The 21,052-nt window shown below is 40.5% G+C and overlaps 1 protein-coding gene across 3 annotated transcripts in view; it reads right to left on the bottom strand.

The window, feature by feature from the left end:
• The window catches only part of runx2b (RUNX family transcription factor 2b), a 50,632-nt gene that overhangs the window by 5,010 nt on the left and 24,570 nt on the right, over positions 1–21,052 (bottom strand). For 2 of the 3 annotated variants that reach the window (XM_086061317.1, XM_086061316.1), the window contains 5 exons: positions 17,743–18,050; positions 15,931–16,087; positions 13,435–13,539; positions 2,579–2,746; positions 2,075–2,236 (listed from right to left, as the gene is read on the bottom strand). In XM_086061317.1, the coding sequence (XP_085917443.1) occupies positions 2,075–2,236; positions 2,579–2,746; positions 13,435–13,539; positions 15,931–16,087; positions 17,743–18,050 (900 nt within the window). Of the gene's footprint in view, positions 1–2,074; positions 2,237–2,578; positions 2,747–13,434; positions 13,540–15,930; positions 16,088–17,742; positions 18,051–18,651; positions 18,844–21,052 lie in introns of those variants that run through there. The other variant, XM_086061318.1, reaches the window with a different exon arrangement.

Genomic DNA, 21,052 nt, shown 5'->3' with positions numbered 1-21,052 from the left:
TTTTGTTGCTGAAAGTGAGGGGTTTTTTTTTTGCTTGTGTGAGAGTATTTTTGCGTGCAAGTTTTTTGTTGAGAGTAAAAGGTTTTTTTTGTTAATGTGAGTATTTTTGTTAAATGAGAGTGTTTTGTTTGTTGTCTTTGTTTCTTTTTGGTGATTGTGACAGATTTTTTGACGTGCGTGAGCGTTTTTTTTTGTGCGAGTGTACGTTTTTTGAGGAGTTTTTTTTGTGTGTGAAATGTTCATTACTGTGTGTGTCTGAATCTTTTGTATGAGTTTTTTTGTATAATTTTTTTTAATAGCTTACATGTGAGTTTTTTTTATTGTGAGAGTGTTAGGGGTTTTGTGATGGTTGTGAGAGGTTTATGCGCATTTTTGAGGGAGAAAGAGTTTTTTCTTTGTGTGAGTGTAAGAGTTTTTTGGCAAGTGTGAACATTTTTTGGGCAAGTAGGGGAGATATTTTTCCCAAAAAGGTGAGAGATTTTTTTGGTGAGGGTGAGAGTATAATTTTGTTGAGTGTACATGTTTTTTACTTAGTGGGAGGTTTTTGTTTGTGGGATTTTTTTGGTAGGTGTGACAGGATTTTGGTGAGTGTGAATAATTTTTAGTGTGAGGGTACTTTTGGCGTGTGTGCTTTTTTTTTTTGTTATATGTGACCTTTTTTGTTTTAAGTTACTGTGAGGGGTACCTAAATATTATTTTGGGTGATACGCGGCACCTCGAACGAATGAGAACAAAGAGCGACAAAATGAAAGCCTAGCAGGGAAAGTCCAAAGTCATCAAAGCCGGTAAGGCAGCTGACTTCGTTTAAACATGGCAGTGAGTCAACAGGTGTACAGAGCGCAAACTTGTCTGGCGGCATGTTGGGACATTAAAAAGGAGCGCTTCAGTTTCTTTTTTCTTTTTTTTGGGGGGCGGGGTTGGCAGATACAAACAGGCCAACTAATGCAATTTCACACGATATATATATATATATAGCATATCGTCCATAAAAGCACTTTGATGATGTTACTAATCAGCCAGCCTGTCATTATGCTGCTTCGGCAACTCTAGAATCAAAAGATGACAATCGGGGGAAAAAGAGGAAACAAATTCATACATGGCATACTCGTGCGCTCAGTGTTCCTCCGCTATATCACTGTTCAAGTAAATGTATACGTTGTTGCTCGTGCGCGCTAAGATAGCAGTTCACATCTTTGTCGATTTCTGTCAGCCCTTCTAAATGATGTTAGCATGAAGCTAGCAGACGAAATTAATACGGTTCGGTTGAACATTTCGGCTTTTAAGCACAGTGCTTCATTGAGATACAAGCGACCGGACTTTTCAGATGCGAACCATCATTTGGGACGATCTCTTGAGAGCAAATATTTGAGATATGAGCACTTTATGGTGACTGTGAACCATTGATTAAAAAAAAAGAGGCTTCACGGTGTTTGCCATTCCTAGTTGAAGATTACGCTCAAAAGAAACTAAACTAAAGAAAAACAAAGTGAAGTACTCCAAAAAATGCATAGCTTTGCCCTAGTAGAGTTCATTTAGCTTAAAGCTAACAAACAATGCAAAATGCCATCGATGGGCTAACGGATAGCATTCATTGATCTTGAGGTATTATAAATGTTTATTTGAACACAAACATGGATGTTTCCCCCCACAATATTTTAGAAGAAATATTTAAAAATAATTATTTACATTTATTTGTGAAAAATACTTATTGGCGGTTTATCCACATTTTTTTGGGGGACTTTTTTTTGGTGGTGGTCCATTGTATAACAATCCTCACAGACATATAGTGTTTATCCCCTGCTAATGACTAATATTATTGTGGCTTAGTAAGCACCATCATGTAAATCTACAAAATATCTGGTGGCCAAGATGCACACCAGAAGGAGCAGCACAATGCCCATTGAACCGAACTGTTTGCACTCTTTTTAAATGTCATTACTCGGAACTGATAAATGCCATTTCCATTCATTTGAATAGGGAAAGAAGAGTGTAGTCATGGAATTGATTCAACTCTTATCTCAAGGCTGCGTTTAACTAAGTGGAACTGATTCACTGAGTTGTGGATGTGTCTGACCTGGCAAGCGTCTGGGCACGTCGCTGATGGAGGGCAGGCCCGTGCCTCTGCTGGAGGAGAGCGGCGCGGTGGAGTGCACGGAGGGGGACGCCATGGGACTCAGGTAGGATGGGTACGTCTGCTCATAGGACCACGGTGGCGACGACTGTGACTGACGCGGGTCTGATGGGAGAAGAAGAGGGAGGGGGTGGGGTGGGGGGGAGAAGGGTTCAAGTAGTGTTGCGGGGATGGTGTGTTTTGATGGACTCAGTCTGGAGTGTTTACCTTCCAGGAGAACAACTTCCTGTTTGCTTTATAAAAGGCAGCAGCATGTAAACAAGCAGCGAAACGAGCTAAAGCAGGCCGAGGAAACTTTTGAAAGTTTTTTTTCAAGGTCTTTTATCGACTTCAATTAGAGTTGCATTCTATTACAGTGCAATGTTCATTTGAATTCAATTAATTATTCAGCCGTATTGTTTAATTGTATTATATATAACAACTTGAAACAACCAACAATTTAATTACCGCTGATCTGCGTTTGTCCCTGCGTCGTGAACGAATTGGCCGCCGTGTTGAGCGGCGGTCGCTGCGCCTGAGATGGCACCGCCACGCGAACCCTCATCCTCTCCAACTCGCTCAGGCGGTCCGAGAACAGGCCCGACTTTGGAGGGTCCTCCAGCTTCTGACGATGCCCTGAGGACGCAATGCAGGTGGATTAATGTGACTTAATGGTGACTTAAGTGGCGGTAATTTGACTTGATAGTAATAGACGGGTAGGAAAATTTATGTTAGAAGTGACTTATAATAAGTGACTATGACTTAACTCATTCACTGCCATTGACGGCAATAGACGTCAAAAATTCATTTGAACTATTTCTATTGGAAAAAAAATTATTGGATAAAAAAAAAAAATTGTACATTTAGAACAGATATAAAATTCGGGATTACTCTTGAGTTGACTCGTGAAGTCATGTGATTAATTACAATAAAAAAATTGAATCGCCTAATTAAAAAAAAAAGAACAAAAAATATTTTAAAAAATTAGGGCCGTCAGACGATTAAGTTTTCTTTAATTTATCGCATGATTTCAATAGTTAACTCACGATATTTGTTCTAAATGTACAATTTTTTTTCTCTAAGTTTTCATACTCTTGTTAACAAAAGTGGAAAAAAATGTGAAACTAACTTTTTTTTGTGTGTAAAAATAAAAAAATTAAAAATAATTGTATTTTTTTTCAAAAATCTTTTTTTTTATAAAGAAAAGATTATTAGAAATTAGGGGTGTCAGGCAATTAAAATCGCATTACTTCACTAGTTAATTCACGATTAATCACAAATGTTATATCTGTTGTAATACAATAAAAAAAATGATTTTCATACTCTTGAAATTTTTTTTTTAACTAATAGAAATAGTTCAAATGAATTTTTGACGTCTATAGCCGTCAATGGCAGTTAATGAGTTAATTGGAGAGCCCATCCGAAATTCTAGTTTGAGTCAGTCAAACTCGAGCGCGAGTGATTCTGGTTCCTCCGACTGGGAAAGGAAGCAGTACGCTCGTTAATCCGAGGCCTGCTCGTCAGGTAAACAGAGTTTCTCACGCCACGCCGCTATTATCCCTACAGGAGTCGCGCTCCCTGCCAAATATTCTTGCCTCGCTCTCCTCCTGCATTCCTTTGGCAAAATTTCGACACCCCTTTGTCACACTTGCGCTTCTCAGAGGCGTGACTTACTGTATCTGACACACTCATACCTTCCCATAATGGACGACGTGCTCACTAGTTTTATTTTTAGTCTCAGGTGTGGAGTCTGGATTTTTGTTTCCTTTTGATGCTACGCTGCTATCAGACAACGATGGAATTCCCGTCGCGCTTGGGCAACGCTCCAGCTGGCCCGCTAACAATCGGCAGCGTCACTCGCAATCCAGATGAACCTGCTTACGGGAGTGGGGAGACATTTAAAAACCAAAAGTCTTTGTTGTCCTCGTGTCTTCAAAAGATCTCGAGTGGGAAAAACTTGCTCAGATACTGCGCCGGCAACGCTTGGCTAAGCTAGGCTACGCTTAAATAGATGGCATTTTGCAACATTTTCATCACGAGTGCAGACTATTAAGAAATGAAAAATGTATTTGCTTTTCAAGATAAAATAGAGCAACGCTGGCCAGTTTGTGTCAATCAATATTAAAATCAATAAATAAACACCACACCCTAAATAGACCATTTACAAATTGGCGTTTATTGTGTCGTTTTTGTCATCTGCTTTTATGTTCTTACTGTATGTCCTCAAATAGTGAACTGTGCTTGAATAGATACCCAGCTGATTGCTGATTATGTCGTCCACTCCTCCCTTGAAAAAATAAATAAATGCCCTGTTTAAATAATAAAATACATTTTTGTCAATTGTTTTTCATTTCCATAATTTCCTATTAGACCTTTTAAAGGTTTACAGTATTTCCTTAAAAAGTGGCCTCTGCTCAAATAGATGCCAAAATTAATTGCTGGTTACGTCATCCAATGAAAAAATAAATGCCACACCCCAAATAGACCATTTACAAATTGACCTTTTATTGTGTTTGTCGTTTAAATAATAAAATAAATGTTTGTCAATTGTTTGTCATTTCCATAATTTGCTCAAATAGTGGCCTCTGCTCTAATAGATGGCCATATTAATTGCTGGTTTCGCTGTCCGCTGAAAAAAAAAAACGCCACACCCCAAATAGACCATTTACAAACTGTCCCTATTCTATAATTTCCAAGTAGATCCATGCTGTTTATTATATTTATGTAATGTTCACAGATAATTAAGGCCTTTCATTTGGGAAGAAAGTCCCGGAAATTGAGTCACAAGTCATTGCATAATCCAACACCCCCCCCCCCCCCCCCCCACCCCCCCCCGACCACGTCTCGTCACACTGATCCCATCACATGTCCCACATTGTTGCCGCAGGGCTTCTCGACTTCCCTGTAAAGAGTCGCCGTGCCCATGAATGCTAACAAGTTGTCTTTTAATAACAAACTGGATGCCATGTGACTTAACAACTAAGGGATTCACTACAACACTAAATATGGTTGCTTGGAAAACAAACACGGGAAGACTTCAAGGCTATAGCAGCGTTAGCTTTCATTAAGTGTTATATTGCTGGTTTTTAGCCCTCTTTTTTTTTACAGTACAAGAAAATAAGTTTGCAGTTTTTACTTCGGTATCTGTACTTCTAGCGAAGGACTGAGTATGAGTACTTTAACCACATCTACTTGTCGGGTGGACTTCCACCTCCAGAAACGTTTAATTGAGCCCAATTATGCGGTTTTCATGGCTTTAAAGTAAGCGTATTTCGACTTCTGCGGGCCTTAATTACGCCTTGTACACTCTGCCAGGGCCGAGCTCATGTCTCAGCTGCTTTATCGGAACTCTGGACAGACTGCTGAGCAATGAGCCCGGGGTGTTTCAAAAGAAGCAGGGAAAGGGGCCGGATGATTTCACCCACTGTTGGGGAAAGTCCCCGACATTCCCAGTATCATCATCGCCGCCATGAGCAGCAGAGATGGCAACAGTACTCACACTCTTTTACATGGCTAAAAGTATATATGTATATAGTACTTGTGAAAAAAAAAAAAAAAAAAAAACGTCTGGTAAAAGTGGAGCCCTACCGCGAATAGGGAAAAAGGTAAAAAGGTTTACACTGTACTACAAGTGCCTATAGCTGCCACAAGATGGCGGTAAAGGATGAAGGTGTCTAAATGAAGTTACTCAACTCACTTCAACATAATCTTTTGGCATATAAAACGCCACCAGATGGCAGTAAAGCCATACTGTTATTGCTTTGGCCTGCAGACAACAATTGGAAAGGTGACATTTTCAGTGAATAATCTACATAATTACAAAAAACAAAAAGAAAATGAAAATTGATCAATCATCAAGCAAAGAAGCGCAAATATGCATGAGAACACTCTCATCAAAAATTCAAAACTCCAAAATTTACAACCTTTCTTCTAATGTTTTGTTTTTATTTTGCTTACAAAAAACGTGGCAATTGTTTACGCAGTTTTTGTGTCATTTTGCTGACCAAATGGCTAACGGTTAACCAGCTAGTTTTTCCAGTTGTCACTCGGTTGATTTTAAGTTAAAAAAAAAAGGCACAAAAAAGCAATGAATAAAGAAATACTGCCATTTATAAACAATACTCATTTTAATAACTATTGACTTACTCTTGAGTTGTTGTTTTTTTAACCAAGTGTTAGCTAGCATTGGTTGGACTTGTGCTATCATAACAATTTTCTCAATTAGCATTCTTGTCTGTTCTTATGTCCTTGCGATTTGGTGAAACGTCATCAGTAGCGGCACAAGTACTGTACCAATTTAAAATGTACGTATAAACCAAAAGTACGAATAAACCAAATACGCATGGATGTTGTTTTCTTAGGCTTGGCTAAGAAAATATCTCAAGATGCATTTCATGCTGCTACTTGGGGGCGGGAGGGGTGGGGTGGGGTGGGGTAGACATAGCCGCACAGCCGTTCCAATTTACAAACAAACTTGTATTCCGAGGAAGAACGTTCTTGCGTATATTCTTAGGAAGACTGTACTTGGACTGTTCACGAGACCATACTCTGCTTTCTTCATATTTACATGTAACATGTCTGTTGCAGTTGTCTTTCATGCTCCCCGGTTAACCTTCCTCCATGTTACTTTTGTCCATTTCATTTCCGCCTCATAAGACCCCAAGATTTCAATCAATTAGTCAATCAAGTACTCAAGCACTGTTGACTTCACCTCACTACATGGAGTCATCTGCGGAGGTTAAAAAAAATTACGGATATCTGTTTACAAATGTGAGGCGTAAAAGTAAAACGTCATCAGAAAAATTTAAATCGACTTATGTACAGGAGAAAAAGTGCTTGTACTTGGTTACTTCCCATCATTGGAAAGTGTGGCAGAGCAGATTAGCGATAGCGCCCTCCCCGCCACTTCCTTCCATGCCCCAGCCGGCGGCCGGAAGCTAGGACAGATTTGCACCAGATGTGCGACCACTCGGCGGCCGCGTGCAAACGCACGCTCACAAGTAGTCGGAAGAACAGTGATCCAAGAAGACTTATTATTATTCCAAGTGAGGCTCTGTGGCGCGCCGGGCTAATCTGATCAAAAGAGAAGCAGGCAGGGAGAATAAAGAAGCTGTGTGATGATAATTAATGGAGGTGGTTTTCCTTTCACGGACAAGGCAACCATTCGTGTCGGGGATTTGCAGTGGCAGCCGGGCTAGTTTTGCTTTGCAAACACAAGCTGCTGTTAGCTTAGCTTCGCTCTGCCTTGAGTTATAAAACAAACAGAGAGACTTGTGGGTTTCCTCTTGATTTATGCTAAGCTAGGCTAACATTGTGTCACTCCAGTTTAAAGCTCTTTTAGCTTTGCTTATCTTACGGCACCACTGAGAGTTGGGAAAACAAGCCAGACTTTGTCCAGAATCAAGGAAAATATTTGCGGAGTGGAGAAACTTGTGGTTTATTGATTTATGCTAAGCTAGGCTAATGGCGCCTTACAGAAACACAAGAACTGCAAAAGCTAGCTTAGCATTGCTTAAATGCATAGTTTATTCAACCCGAGTTGGAAAAACAAGCCTGAATTTGTGTAGAATCGTACAAAAATAAATTTCAAACAGGGACAGGTGGGATTTACATTGATTTATGCTACGCTACGCTAACATTGTCTCAACCTCACGCAATACTGATTTATGATTTATTTCTCAGTCTGAAATCCTTGAGCTTACCACATGATTGCAGTCTGCTGAATTAATGTGAAAACTATGAGAAGGACAAACACTTGTGTGATGTCTAACTGGAATTACTTTATGCATGTAGACAGTTGAGCTAGTTTTACACTCTGCTTGAAGGCATTTAAGAACACAAGACACCAAAGCTAGCTTAGCTTAGCACAACTCAGCCTTGGGAGCTGCAAAAACAAGCCTGGCTTTGTCCAGTATTGAGCAAAATAAATGTCAAGCGGGAAGACTTGAGAGTTTCCACATGATTTATGGGGGCTAACGTCGCTTTACAGGAACACAAAAAGGCAAATGTTATCATAGCTTAGCTTAGCTTTGAGAGTTGGAAAAACAAGCTTGGCTTTGTCTAGAATTAAGCAAAATACATTTTAACCAGTAAGAATCACAATGTGCCGGTTGAAACGTGGCTGACATGACTAATGGTTAAAGAAGAAGCAAAGACAATTTGTAATCACACTAAAGAGCGGTTAAGCACTGTCAAATAATAAAACTTACAGTTTGTCAGGGACGTTATGGTAATTAATTTTCTAAAAACAGCACAACAAAACTTTCCAAAATTTCAAAAAAATCATACTCAAATTGTTATTATTTTTTAATTACAACTCACAAAAAAGTAAAATGTTGTCCTTAATAACCCCCCCCCCAACTCTTTAAAAGGCCACTTTAATTTTTTTTCAATGTAAATGTACAATTTATCAATTTTTAAAACGTTTATATTATCACATTAAACAAAAAAACAAACAAAAAATATCCATAAACTTTAACTTTATTAAACATATTTTATTTTAAAATTATCCAACTTTTATTCAATAAAATGTAAACTTTACTGTAAAAATTTGTCCTTAAAACCGCCCCAACTTTTTTCTTCAAAATTATTTTTTTTATGTAGAACTTTCAAGACATTTTTTTCAATTAAAATGTACAATTTATAAAAAAAAAAAATAACTTTTATATTATCACATTAAACGTTTTATCCATAAAAACTTTAACTTTATTAAACACTTTATTAATTTTTTTCTGAAACTATCCAACTTTTATTCAATAAAATTTAAACATTTTAACTAACAAATTATACTTAATTTTCTCCCTAAAAATATAATTATGAAAAAAAAAATCCCCCAATTTTTCTCATAACGTTTCAGTAACTTTGCATTATTTTTTCATGTTGCACAGCCATTTTCGGTCATCTTGTTTTTATCCCCACAATTTTTTTTAGTTTAGCAGAACTTTTTAGTTTCGGTACTTTCTATTCCATTGGCCCACTTTTGTACATCCATCCATCCATTTTCCTCACGGCTGCTAGCCAAGTTGTGCAACCATTTCAGTTCTATGATTATCATTTTTTTTCCCCACTATTGCCTTTTCATGTACGTTTGTGTCAGATTAACTCTAAGTAAGCGTGTTTTGTGTCGGACTAAGACCTCACTACACGTGTGCGTGGATGTCAATCATCCATGAACTCTCTTCTATTTTAAATTCTGGGGCCTCTCACAATGACCGTTTTCTTTTTCTTTTTCGACGTCATGAATTATTCCAGTGGATGACTTCCAGAGGAAAAAAAGTGTGGAGTTGGGTTGGTCTGGAGGCAGGGTGACAGCCAGGCGCCCGTCCGCCGTGGGGGTCTGGTATCAAGGGAAGAGGGATTGGAAGAAATGAGGGCAGATGATAAAACCAGAGATGGAGGGAGGAGAAAGGGGGGAAAAAGGAGGAGGGGGAAAAAAAGAGGAAGAGGAAAAAGCGAGTGAAAAGGAGCCGTGCTGACTGCGGTGGAACGCTGCCAGGCGTCTGTGTGGTCCGGCCAGGGAAGGGAAAACGCGTGCACGCTCACACGCTCACACACACACACACACACACACACACACACTATAGACTTCTGTATATAGACGTCCAGGACAGATCCCCAAGGCGATACTATGATTTCACGCAAAAACACATTAGAGATGATTCAGAACGGGAGAGCAGATTTTTTATTTCTTTTCCTCACTTTTTCTGACGCTCGCTGAACGATTTTGTGTTTAGCGTTCCGCACCCGCAGACGCTCACATGCACGCGCGCCTTCACTCGCTCATTTACGCACTCACTCGCTCGCTCACTGATTCAGTCGCCCGCGCCCGCGCTTGGCACATCTTCAAGGAGCTTCACACAAGTGACTGGCTGCCTCTGGAAAAGCTTGAAGGTTCTTTTTGTTTCTTTTTTGTTTTATCTTCCCTTTCTTCTTAACCTACTCCCTCATTTCATTGCTCTTGATTTTTAGTTGGTGTGACTCCCATTATCACTGATTTGTTGTCTGATGACACGCACAAAAAAAGACACTAACTGTTCTACTGAGATTTATTACAAGAGGAAATGTATGATGCATGAGAGCCACAATGCAAGAGTCGTGTCAAATGTGTCGCATTCATTTAGAAAATGTTCTGTGAAATGTATTTAATTAATTAAAAACACATCCATTCATTTTTTAAATGGACTTATTTCATTAAATAATTCATTATTAATTGCAACGAATAAAACCATATGAAATAATGCAATTACAAATTTTCATATTTTTATTATTAATAAATTGATAAATTTCCATATTTTCAGACACTATGAATGACTATGGCAAACCTGGCAATATGAAATATAGTAATACTATAATAACAACTTTCCACGGAATTGCCTTCTTCCAACGACTAGCCATTCATTTCCGACACTATCGCCACAAAAATTAACTTTTTTAAAAATTCTAAATGCATCCTACAATTGTCTTTTGATACCATGTGGATGGCAAAATTTCAGCAAAATCAGAAATCTTTAATACTTTCATTTATGTTTATTTACATTCTAGAGACGGTCATAATACCGTATTTCAACCCTCTGCTCAACATTGAAACATTCTTATTGTAAAATATGCTTATTAAACTAATCAACTCTTTATATAATTAACACATTTCCCAAAACAATCACGAGCAATCTTTGTCAGTGTTTATGGACAGCTTTGCGTCTTAAACGATCTGTATTTTTTCTTCCTTTTTTTTTTTTTTTTAGATCAAATGATTTTCTTTGAATTATCTGGTTAATTTTGATGCATCATAAAAGACATTCAAGTCACAATGCAGCCAGCAACAATTACTAAACATTTGGCTTTGACAAAAAAAAGGAATTTCCACAGTATGATTTTGAGTCATGCCGATTATGAAAGCCTGTTTTTCCCCTCGCATATCAGATAATTGACAAAATTATGTGTTTTCTACTTTTCCAGACCTTGGCATTATTTGATCCACATTTTACCCCTTTAAACTTAATTTAGGGAGGGAATCTTCCCCTCCTCCATGACTAACGCCTTCCTTTTTTTCTTTTTCTTTTTCTTTTTAAAAACCCTATCAGGACAATAATTGTGTCTAAATTTTTGGGACGCAATTTGAGGAAACACAGCATTTATTGTCATAAAGCTGTCAGTGAGTCATTACGGCACATCATATAGATAAGTGGATTTTAATGCCTGTGTGTGTGTGTGTGTGTGTGTGTGTGTGTGTGTGTGTGTGTGTGTGTGTGTGTGTGTGTGTGTGTGTGTGTGTGTACGAGCATGCGTGTCTATGTGTGGGGTTTGCAAGTAACCACTAATATGGTTTGCAGAACCGCTACCCTCCTCACCAGACTTGTTAACACTCTGACCTCCGCAAAACACACACACACACGCGCGCGCACGCTTAGCCACAAAGCTAACTTTGTGTGACACCACAATGTTTTGTGTCACCTCTCGTGTGAGCGTACCATCAATTTGATGGACTAACTGAAGATTTGCCAAGAGGAAGTGTGCGCTTTACCGCTACCGTAACACGTACGCACACGAGCACACCTGGGCCTGCAAACGGCCACTCCCCGTCACCCATTAGCTGCAAATGACATTTAATGAAGCCTATTAGTTGCACTGTGTCTGCACTTTGCTAACATACAGTCACGCTCATACAACGTGTCCTGAACCACACAAGCATACACACACGCTGGGGCTACACAACTTAATATTTTTTTAGCTAGTCGATGCTAATTTGTGATGAAAGTCAAGTCTACGGCCATTGGTCGCTGATGACATCGCTGATATGGTGTCAGTACACAACTCAAGGCTCGAAATGGTTTCACGCCACAGTTTGCGAGTCAAAATGTGTATTTTGCGCCTCATTAATACACACTGAATAGCAAAACTTAGAATCAAACAGCATGACAATCACCAAGAGAAAGTAGAAGAAAAAGAAGAACCACCGAGACATTCCAAAAAAAGCTTCGCTGGCCTCACATCACATATCGCGGATATAGTCGGAGGTCCGAGGGAAGCTCTGTGCTAACTTGCGCAGAAAGCTAGCTAGCAACAGCCGGCTAACCAGTGTGCCTAAACATGCTGTGGAGTCGCTCCTAAGTCAGTAATAATTGATGGAGGATGCCGGGAAAAGATAGAGAAGCCATGCTAAATGCTATGCTAACCTAAGAGCGACACGAGGAAATACTTAGGAGTGTACCTTATTTTGGTACCTCTCATCACTTTTGCTGAGCTTTGTTGACATAAATTGCTTGTTGTGGAGTCTTATCTGCCGGCCCCCCAAAAACGGCCTAAAAAAAAAGTCATGACGCGCGGCAGCAGATGCACAGGAAATGCTTTTGATCAAACGCAGCGCGCAAGTGTGCGCGTGTGTGCGAGGGAGTGCGTTCTTGGCAACGCCAGCAGCAGCAGGAACGCCATCGCTCGCTAACGCGAGCGTCCGCCGGCTCCGCTGTGTCCCGGTGCCACATGTGAGCCTTGTTTGTCACATCAGTTATAATTTTTCTCTTCATTTTTGTGAATTTCTCAAGGGGCTGGCGAACAGCTGCGTGCCAGACCAGCTGGCACTGACGACTCAACTATAGTAAAGTTTTTTTTTTCTCGCTCTCAACTTCCTGCTCAGTTGTTTTTATGCAGCCTATTAAAAGGGGCTGATGCTAGCACTCTTGCTACCCGGTGTAGCCTGTTGGGAATGTTCCACCTCACTCGCTTAATAAGCCAGCGTGGGAAAAGCTCTACGCAGTCTTCCCCATCTATATCACAGTTCATTGTTTGGGTCAGAGTCAAAGTTATTGTCACCATTAAAATGAATGAAAATGCCTTTAATATGTTGCAGCCTTGCCCCAAAATATGTAGTATGGAAAATAGCACTTCATAAGTAATATAAATAAATTGATTTTATAGAACTTGTGCATCATGCTCAATTCATTGCAGCGCCGTTGAGTGTGCATGACTTGGCCACCGGGAGCAGTATAACACAATGACACAGACACAAATGACAAATTTACAACTACTTAATACTCATTATTAAGCAACGTTAATATTAGTCACTTTTCACAGAAGACAAAGAATTCTTGCCTGTTGCCAATCTGTACCGTTTGTGTTCAAATATTTGTTGCTTAAAGCATCACAACACCGCCACAGATGCTACTTGTTAGCCTGTCTATGACGTTTCCCATTGTGTGTTAGCATTAAGCTAGCACACCTAGAGAGAAGGAGAACTACGGAATACATTTCAACATGCTTAAAGAGTGTAGAAAGGATAAAACAAAAAACAACAACAAATAAGAAAAATCATGTGTATCACGTGTACTCACTCCTGGGCTCTCGTGGTCCGTCCACTGTCACCTTGATGGCTCGGTGGTACGTAGCGACTTGCGGCGGGTTGGTGAACACGGTGATGGTCAGCGTGAAGCTCTTGCCTGCGGTGACATGAACATGACATCATCATGGTTATGACCAAAGTTGACACGCCATGCGCCTGAGGGACAACGCGCCACATTCAATACAAACTGGGGGCGGGGCGGTGGGGGGGGGGGGGGGTGCTTTGGCGAGGATTCTTGGTGGACAACGCCGGCTTGTGTCAGAAGCTCTCGACTAGAAGAGACACAACGGCCTTATGTGGCCTATTTTCAAGAGTGTGTGGGCTCTTTTAATTGGCACTTCCTCTCCCTAAACACTGAAAATATGTCACAGTTCACCATTTGAAACCTTTTCAGTGATTGTTTTTTTTTTGTTACTATACACTTTGACAATGGAAAGTGGTCAGTGTACAGCTAACAGTGTCGATTTATTGTTCCCTCAAAATAACTCAAATGACATCCTTTAATAGCGAAAGCCCTTGCAACAAAAGTGACTACACCCCTAAGTGAAAAATGTATGCAATTGTCATGTGACTTCGTATTATAAGGTCTCAGGTGTGAATAGCGCACAGGTGTGTTAAGAGCAAGAAGAATAGGAAGCAATTTGAATTTTTTTTATTGGAATATTCACTTTTACCCGTGAGAATTGTTTTATGCTCTGTTCTGTATGTGTCTTAAAGTTGCAGTTGCAGTTGCAGTTGCAGAGAGTGAAAATTTACTTTAACTATAGCCTACTGCTTGCTATTTGCATCTTTGTATTTGTTTATTGTTTTGGAAAATCGGAAGACCATAAACAAAATATTGCGGGGGTAAAATACGGGAACATCTAATGCTAATTTCCAAAAGCCTGTTAATGGCATAATACATTTTAAGTTAGCATTAAGCTAACAGGTATATGGTTTTCTTAAACAGTTTAGTGTTTAAATGTACATTGTTTAATGATCTTTTTTTTGTGTGCTAGTATTTAAGTAAACTTTGTCTGGTATTGACGAATGAACAGCTTGAAACAAACACTCTTAACCTCGTATTTGGAGAACTGTGTGAGCAAGGGTCTTTGTTGAGTTCCCTGAAGTGATGTTAATAAAGCGCGAGTGAGAACAGACGCAAAGGAATGCATTAATTATAAGGTGCGCTTTTAATCAGTTAAATTGTGACTTATTAGGTTTATAACATGTGAAAGGAGTAAAACTATTTCAAAAAGGGTTTCAATACGAGGGTCTCGTGGGCTGACTTTAATCCCAACTTTGTGCATGGAGACGTGTGTCAGCACCAGGAATGCTGTGAATCACAGGCGCCAGGTCATCAGTAGCGCTATGAAGCCTTGAAAAGGTATGCATCATGTAACCGTGGCGACGAGAGGGGGCCGGGTGGGGGTGGGACAGGAAACGGGGGCGGGCCAGGGGGGTTAAATGCGGCGACTCATCGCGGCAGCTGTCCACGCGTGGGCGTCTGCCACGCCGACTGTAAACATGAGTCCGCATGCGACAGGTGTGCGCCGCGTTGGGATGATCAAGTGGACGCATCCGCTGGATCGCCTTCCGAATGCTCCGTTTGCAGATTAGTGGCCGTTTTATTTAAAAACACATTTGTGATTGCTCCCTGAACTTGGCCTTAGCACATCCGTCAGAGGTTGCGGGTTCGAATCCGGGCTTTGGCCCTCCTGTGTGGAGTTGATTCCTCGTTAAAATGGCCGCTGAGGTGATTCACTCAACAGCCTTTATTTAAGTGGCAAATATTGATAGTAAATCTGAACAACGGGAATGCAAGCAGTACCCTGGAACTAAATGCAGGTTCCACTGCCACTCTATCGGGTCTAATGATGCTATCAACAGTATCCGCTTACGCTAAGCTACCTGCGCTATCAATCGTGCGCTGTCACGGCCCCGATGTGTCATCAACATCAGCATCCTGCCTCGTCACCGCCGGCCGGGTATTCATTTCAGACACCTCGTAGTCTGATCTCTGGCCCCTGGGCTCCTATGTCACTTCCTGTCGCCAGATTCTGTGACACGGGTTTCCGCGGCAACGGGTCAAACACTTTGATAGCCGGGGTCGACGCAGGTGGTGGAGGCTTCTCTCCTCTAAAAGGATTTTTGGAAATCAATTTGTGACCGCTAATTTTTGGGGGGAGAGAATCATGTTACCTCCACCAAGGAGTTTGCATGTTGACGCACCATTTGTGTAATTTATTTGGACTACTTTTACACACTATTTCTTCTCCTTTGTGTATTCCTAACATCCTTCAGATACATACATGAGGGTTTTACACTAATTCCAATAAGTATTGTTTGGCCTTGGCGGAGGTTTATGCGCCTGTGAGGGCCTTGTAAGTACAGGCTTTGAATCAGACGTGTGCTGGGAGTAGGAGAGACCGCTATGTGGTTGCCACGTAAGCGAAGCAGACCACTAATCCTCACCACCTAAATAAGTACTGTATGTGTGCGCGCTCACCTCGGCCACTGCGGCCTACGAAGCGCAGGTCGTTGAAGCGCGCCACCTGGTTCTTCATCACGCCCGAGGCGTTGCGCAACTCGGCCGAATAATTCTCGTCGTTGCCCGCCATCACCGTCACTACCGTGCCGTCCGTTGTGTCCCCAAGCGCCACCACCTGGTGGTAAAGAAACAAGCTGACTCAGAATTATGCACATACTGTAAAACGAGAAGAAGAGGCGGAGAAGGTCCCCCAACTCAGGTCCAGTAATAGTTGTTGTTTTCAGAGAGCCAAGAAAATGGTTGTGCTCTGTTTGTATGTGTTGCCACTCGTGTGTGGTACAGTAGGAACCCTTAACATCCATGCTAGTTCTGTTAGCATGTTAATGGCATGTTGTCATTAAGCTAGAAGACTTTCATGAAACTAAATCATTTGGCTTGGTTGAACATTTTGGTGCTTTAATGTATAATGCTTAATTGTCTTTTGTATTATGTGTCAGTGACAAGTCGAAGCAAGCACATTTTGCCTCTTGGAGAACATTATGAGCAAGAGATTGAGAACAAGCACTAATGGGGGGTTTACTAAAATAAATAAATAAGATGGTTCCTCAGAAAATCATATATATAAGCCCACACACCCTCAATAAAATGCCTTCAAAATCAGTAGTAAAAAACAACCCCAAAAAACGTTGTTTTTTTTTTAAATGTTGTTTTTAACAATTGTATCCTAGAAAATAAAAATCATGAAAAAAAATATATTTTCAAATTCAATTCAAAGTAAAGACATTTAAAATAATTTATAAATGACTTCATTGTAAAAACACCTTTTTTTAAACTTGAATATCTAATATGTCATCTTTTTAGTTCCTCAGTCAGAATGAAACGTGCTCCTTTCAGCATCCTGACAGCTGATGCACCCCCAATAAAAAATAAATAAATAAATAAATAAAACAAAGCCATGAACTTTTCATTTTATGCCATTGTTCCATGAGATACTACTTGAAGCGATTAAAACATCAAAGGAACTATATAAAAAGATTTCATCCACAAATTGTGCAATTATCGAGTGTAGACCTCCAACAAAGCCAAGCAACAATAACACTTCCCTGACACAAATATAGAAACTTTTCTTTTCTTCAGCTGCACCTTTATCCTGATCTGCACCAAATGCCATGTGATTTGAGGACACCAAATATGGCAGCATGCCAACTTCCTCACAGTGGTAATTACACAGTGCATCTCATGACGCACATCAAAACACATTCAAAGTGTCTTAATTCATAACAACAGAAAACAAAGTCTCACTAAGATTCTCATTAAGATTCCTGGAAGGAGATAACAACAAAAAAAGGCCTGGCAGCTACGAAAACGACTCAGACAGCAATAAAAGTGCTTGTTCAAAAAAACAAAAAATAAACTATGAAAAGCTTTGTGTTTGTTTTGTAGCCAAGCAACACATTTCAACACACTTTGACAGTGTTTGATCCATCTTTTATATCTCTGAAAAGAGCCTTTCATATGAAAAATCGCAACAACAGTCAGTTGTAAATGCCTTTATAATTAAAAACAACACAGCAGTTATTTTTAACGTGTTTTTAAAAGTAGCACTTGAACTTTTCAAGACGATAGTTTGGTGCCAAAATGTCAAGAACAGATGGTTTTATCATTAATAGATCATGATTAAATTCGATCAAAAATAAAAATCGTACAATAAGTTCGCTTAGGTTACTGTGTTAAAATGACAAAATGTTAAGCAGTAAAAAAAAACCGCTTAGCTATTAAACAGTGTTTTTAATTAATTCATTATTTTTTAAGTATTAATTCTGGACTCACCTTGAAAGCGACCGGCAGAGTCTTGTTACATCGCCAGTGCGACGGCAGCACGGAGCACAAAAAGTTGGGGCTGTCGGTGCGCACCAGCTCGGCCGGGTGGTCGGCGATGATCTCCGCCATGCTGCGGTTCTCGTGGGCGCGCAGCCGGGGCACCACCGCCGAAGCCGCATCCGGCTGCCCACCGGGGCCGCCGCCGCCTCCTCCTCCTCCTCCTCCGCCGTGACCCGGGGAGCTCACGTCCGTCATCTTGCCCGCGAGCGGCTGCAGGCTGCTGGACGGCGGGCTGAACCTCCGGCTGGCGCTCGGGTCTACGGGGATGCGCATCACACACAACGGGGGGGAGGATTAAAACTAAAATGAACTCGCCGACAAATGGAATCGAAAAGAAAAGTCAAGTCGCGATCCTTCCTCGGGAGCACCGCGAGTGGGAAAGCCTCCTTTCTCCCGGGCAGGAGGAGGAAAAACCACGCGTGGGGAGTGTGAGAAAAAGGAGGAGGGTGGTGGTCGTGGTGGTGAGGGTGGTGGTCTCTGTGGCTTCTTAAAAAGTCCGCGCGCCACCACGCATGTGCGGCTATAAATAACTTCAATTGGACGTCCACGCGTGGGGGGCTTAAAAATTGTCTCGGCAGCTCCCAGGTGCGTCACAGACGAACTTTAAAGAGTTAGCAGGTATGATTCACGCTTTCAAATCACCCTTCCTTTCCAAATTAAATTATTAGTTTAAATTTTTTTTATATATATATTAAAAACAATTATTCAAATTTTCTCCTTCTCCCCCGTGCGTGGATGAGAGACTTCTTCGTACGTGGGCCGGGATTTCCCGTCCGCCCCCGCCAGTGCGGATCAAATAGCTGGCACATAACTTGAGGGGGCGTCACGCCTCTCACACACACATATGCGTGTACGTACCCGCATGAGCCACGGAGAAGACGACCGCAACAAAGTCATGAGAGCGTGAAAAGTGTTGCGTTCACGGAGAGCGTCCTCGAAGCACGTGTGCTGCGTTCACGGAGCGACTGGACACTGCGTGCGTTGCGTGTACGACTGAGCAGACTCAAGTCTGTTGCGTTCGCGGAGCGTTCCCAGAGCCTCTGTGTTGCGTTCACGGTACGTCCTCAGTGAGTGTGCGTTCCCGGAAGAGTCTCAAGTGTGCAAGCGCGTGTTGCGTTCAAGGATAGTCCGAGCACCTGTGTTGCGTTCATGTCGCGTAACCGACCATGTACTAAAAATGTCTCCGTTGTAAAACACTCAAGAAAAAAACGCATAAAAAAATAACAGTTACTATAACAGCACGTAAGTTACTAATTTAAAAAAGGTAATTTATCTGTCATTTTCACAAAAGCATGATGAATACCTTTACCGCTAATTCACCCAAAACAGTTTTTTTTTGTTTGAAAATCACCCAATTAAAAAAAAATACATAGCAATCTTAACTGGAATATGAATGCAAACAAGCAAAAATAAAATAAAAATAATATTTAACAAAAAACACACACATCAAAGGATATAACTTGCGTGCTACTAGTACGACTTAAACATTCTCATTACTGAACTGCTACTTTGCATACAATATGCACAGAAAGGAATCAGATTCTGCTCCCATCTGGTGGGCAAAAGCATACAATAAAAAAAACTAAAACATTATAGATGATGCACAAAAGCAAGCAGATTGCCATGTAATAATGAAAAAAAATCAGGTGATAAAATATGTCCAGTATAACAAAAAATAAAATAATTAAATCACTAAAATAATATTACATAAATTAATGGAAAAACCCACACACACGTACATAAAAAAAATTATTATTATCCAAAAATAACACACAATTTTTTTTCCCCTATAAAACTGTAAAGTACAAAGTTGTGTAATTTGTCAAAAGCAAAATATACACAGAGTGGTGTGTCTACTGTAGAGGGCATCATTGACCCTCTGTGAGACTCTCATTCATTCTCACCCGCTTGCCCAACCCCCTGATTAGACATCAGACTCCAGTCAGTCTCCTGGCTGCCACATCAGACACACAAACGTCTGTGTGTGTGTGTGTGCGTGCGCGTAATGCCACTGCTGCTTTTCCACTGCACTCAAACAACTTTTATTGCATGCTAGCGCTTTGATTCCTTTCAAAATAAGAGCTCCACGTCAGGCATCTTGAAAGGGGGGTGGATAAGATTAGAAAACATTTTATTGCGCCTTACGGAAAACACATCCAGTAAAAAGTGTGTGTGTGTGTGTGTGTGTGTGTGTGTGTGTGTGTGTGTGTGTGTGTGTGTGTGTGTGTGTGTGTGTGTGTGTGTGTGTGTGTGTGTGTGTGTGTGTGTGTGTGTGTAAATCCCAGTTCAAGTATACTGTAAAATTGACACACTGCAGACGGATTAAACATTCAACAACAACAAAATAAACATTTGTCAAGTGAAAGTGTTGTGGTTTAATGCTAACATCATAGTAAAGCTAGTGTAGTAAATAAGCTAACGGTTATTAGCATAGATGTACGCGCAGGCATATATTCTCTGTGGGAATAACAATTTTCTCAACTCATTCACTGCCATTGACGGCTATAGACGTCAAAAATTCATTTGAACTATTTCTATTCGTTGAACATTTTTTCCCCACCTTTGTTAACATGAATATGAAAACCTAGATTTTTTTTCAATGTACATTTAGAACAGATATAAAATTTGTGATTAATCGTGAGTTAAATATTGAAGTCATGCAGTTAATTACCATCAAAAATTTAAATCGCCTGACACGATTTTAAGAAAAGAAAAAGATTATTACAAATTAGGGGCATCAGGCGATTAAAATTGTAATCGTAATTAATCGCATGACTTCACTAGTTAACTAATCACACATTTTATATCTGTTCTAAATGTACAATAAAAAAAAGTTTTTCATGCTCTTGTTAACAAAAGTGGGGAAAAAAAACCTAATAGAAATAGTTCAAATTAATTTTTGACGTCTATAGCCGTCAATGGCAGTGAATGAGTTTAAGGTAGTTAGGGACCTTATCTGCCTCTTCTTCGTCTATTACAATGCATGTGATCCAGTAGACCTCAGTGCTGCCCAGCATGTTGAAGCACCCACATGGTACTAACTCCAAAAAATAGAAAGACTCAATTGAAAATTAGCAATATAGCAGGAAGGAAGACTTTAAAAAGTCCGAAGGCACTGACACGCATCTGGCACGTCGACAAGCGGACGATTGGGTTACATTTCCCCCTCGCGCAAGCCCGGCGCGGCGGGAATATGCTTCATTTCGTCGAGACGTTCCCAAACATCAGCTGAAGGTTCGCAGAAGGATGCACGCGAGTC

The sequence above is a fragment of the Leptonotus elevatus genome, chromosome 18 (assembly GCF_054856555.1).
Source record: "Leptonotus elevatus isolate MCC_2025b chromosome 18, RoL_Lele_1.0, whole genome shotgun sequence".
Lineage (NCBI taxonomy): Eukaryota > Metazoa > Chordata > Actinopteri > Syngnathiformes > Syngnathidae > Leptonotus > Leptonotus elevatus.
Note: the sequence above shows the minus strand (reverse complement) of the source record. Positions and strands in the feature narration are given on the sequence as shown.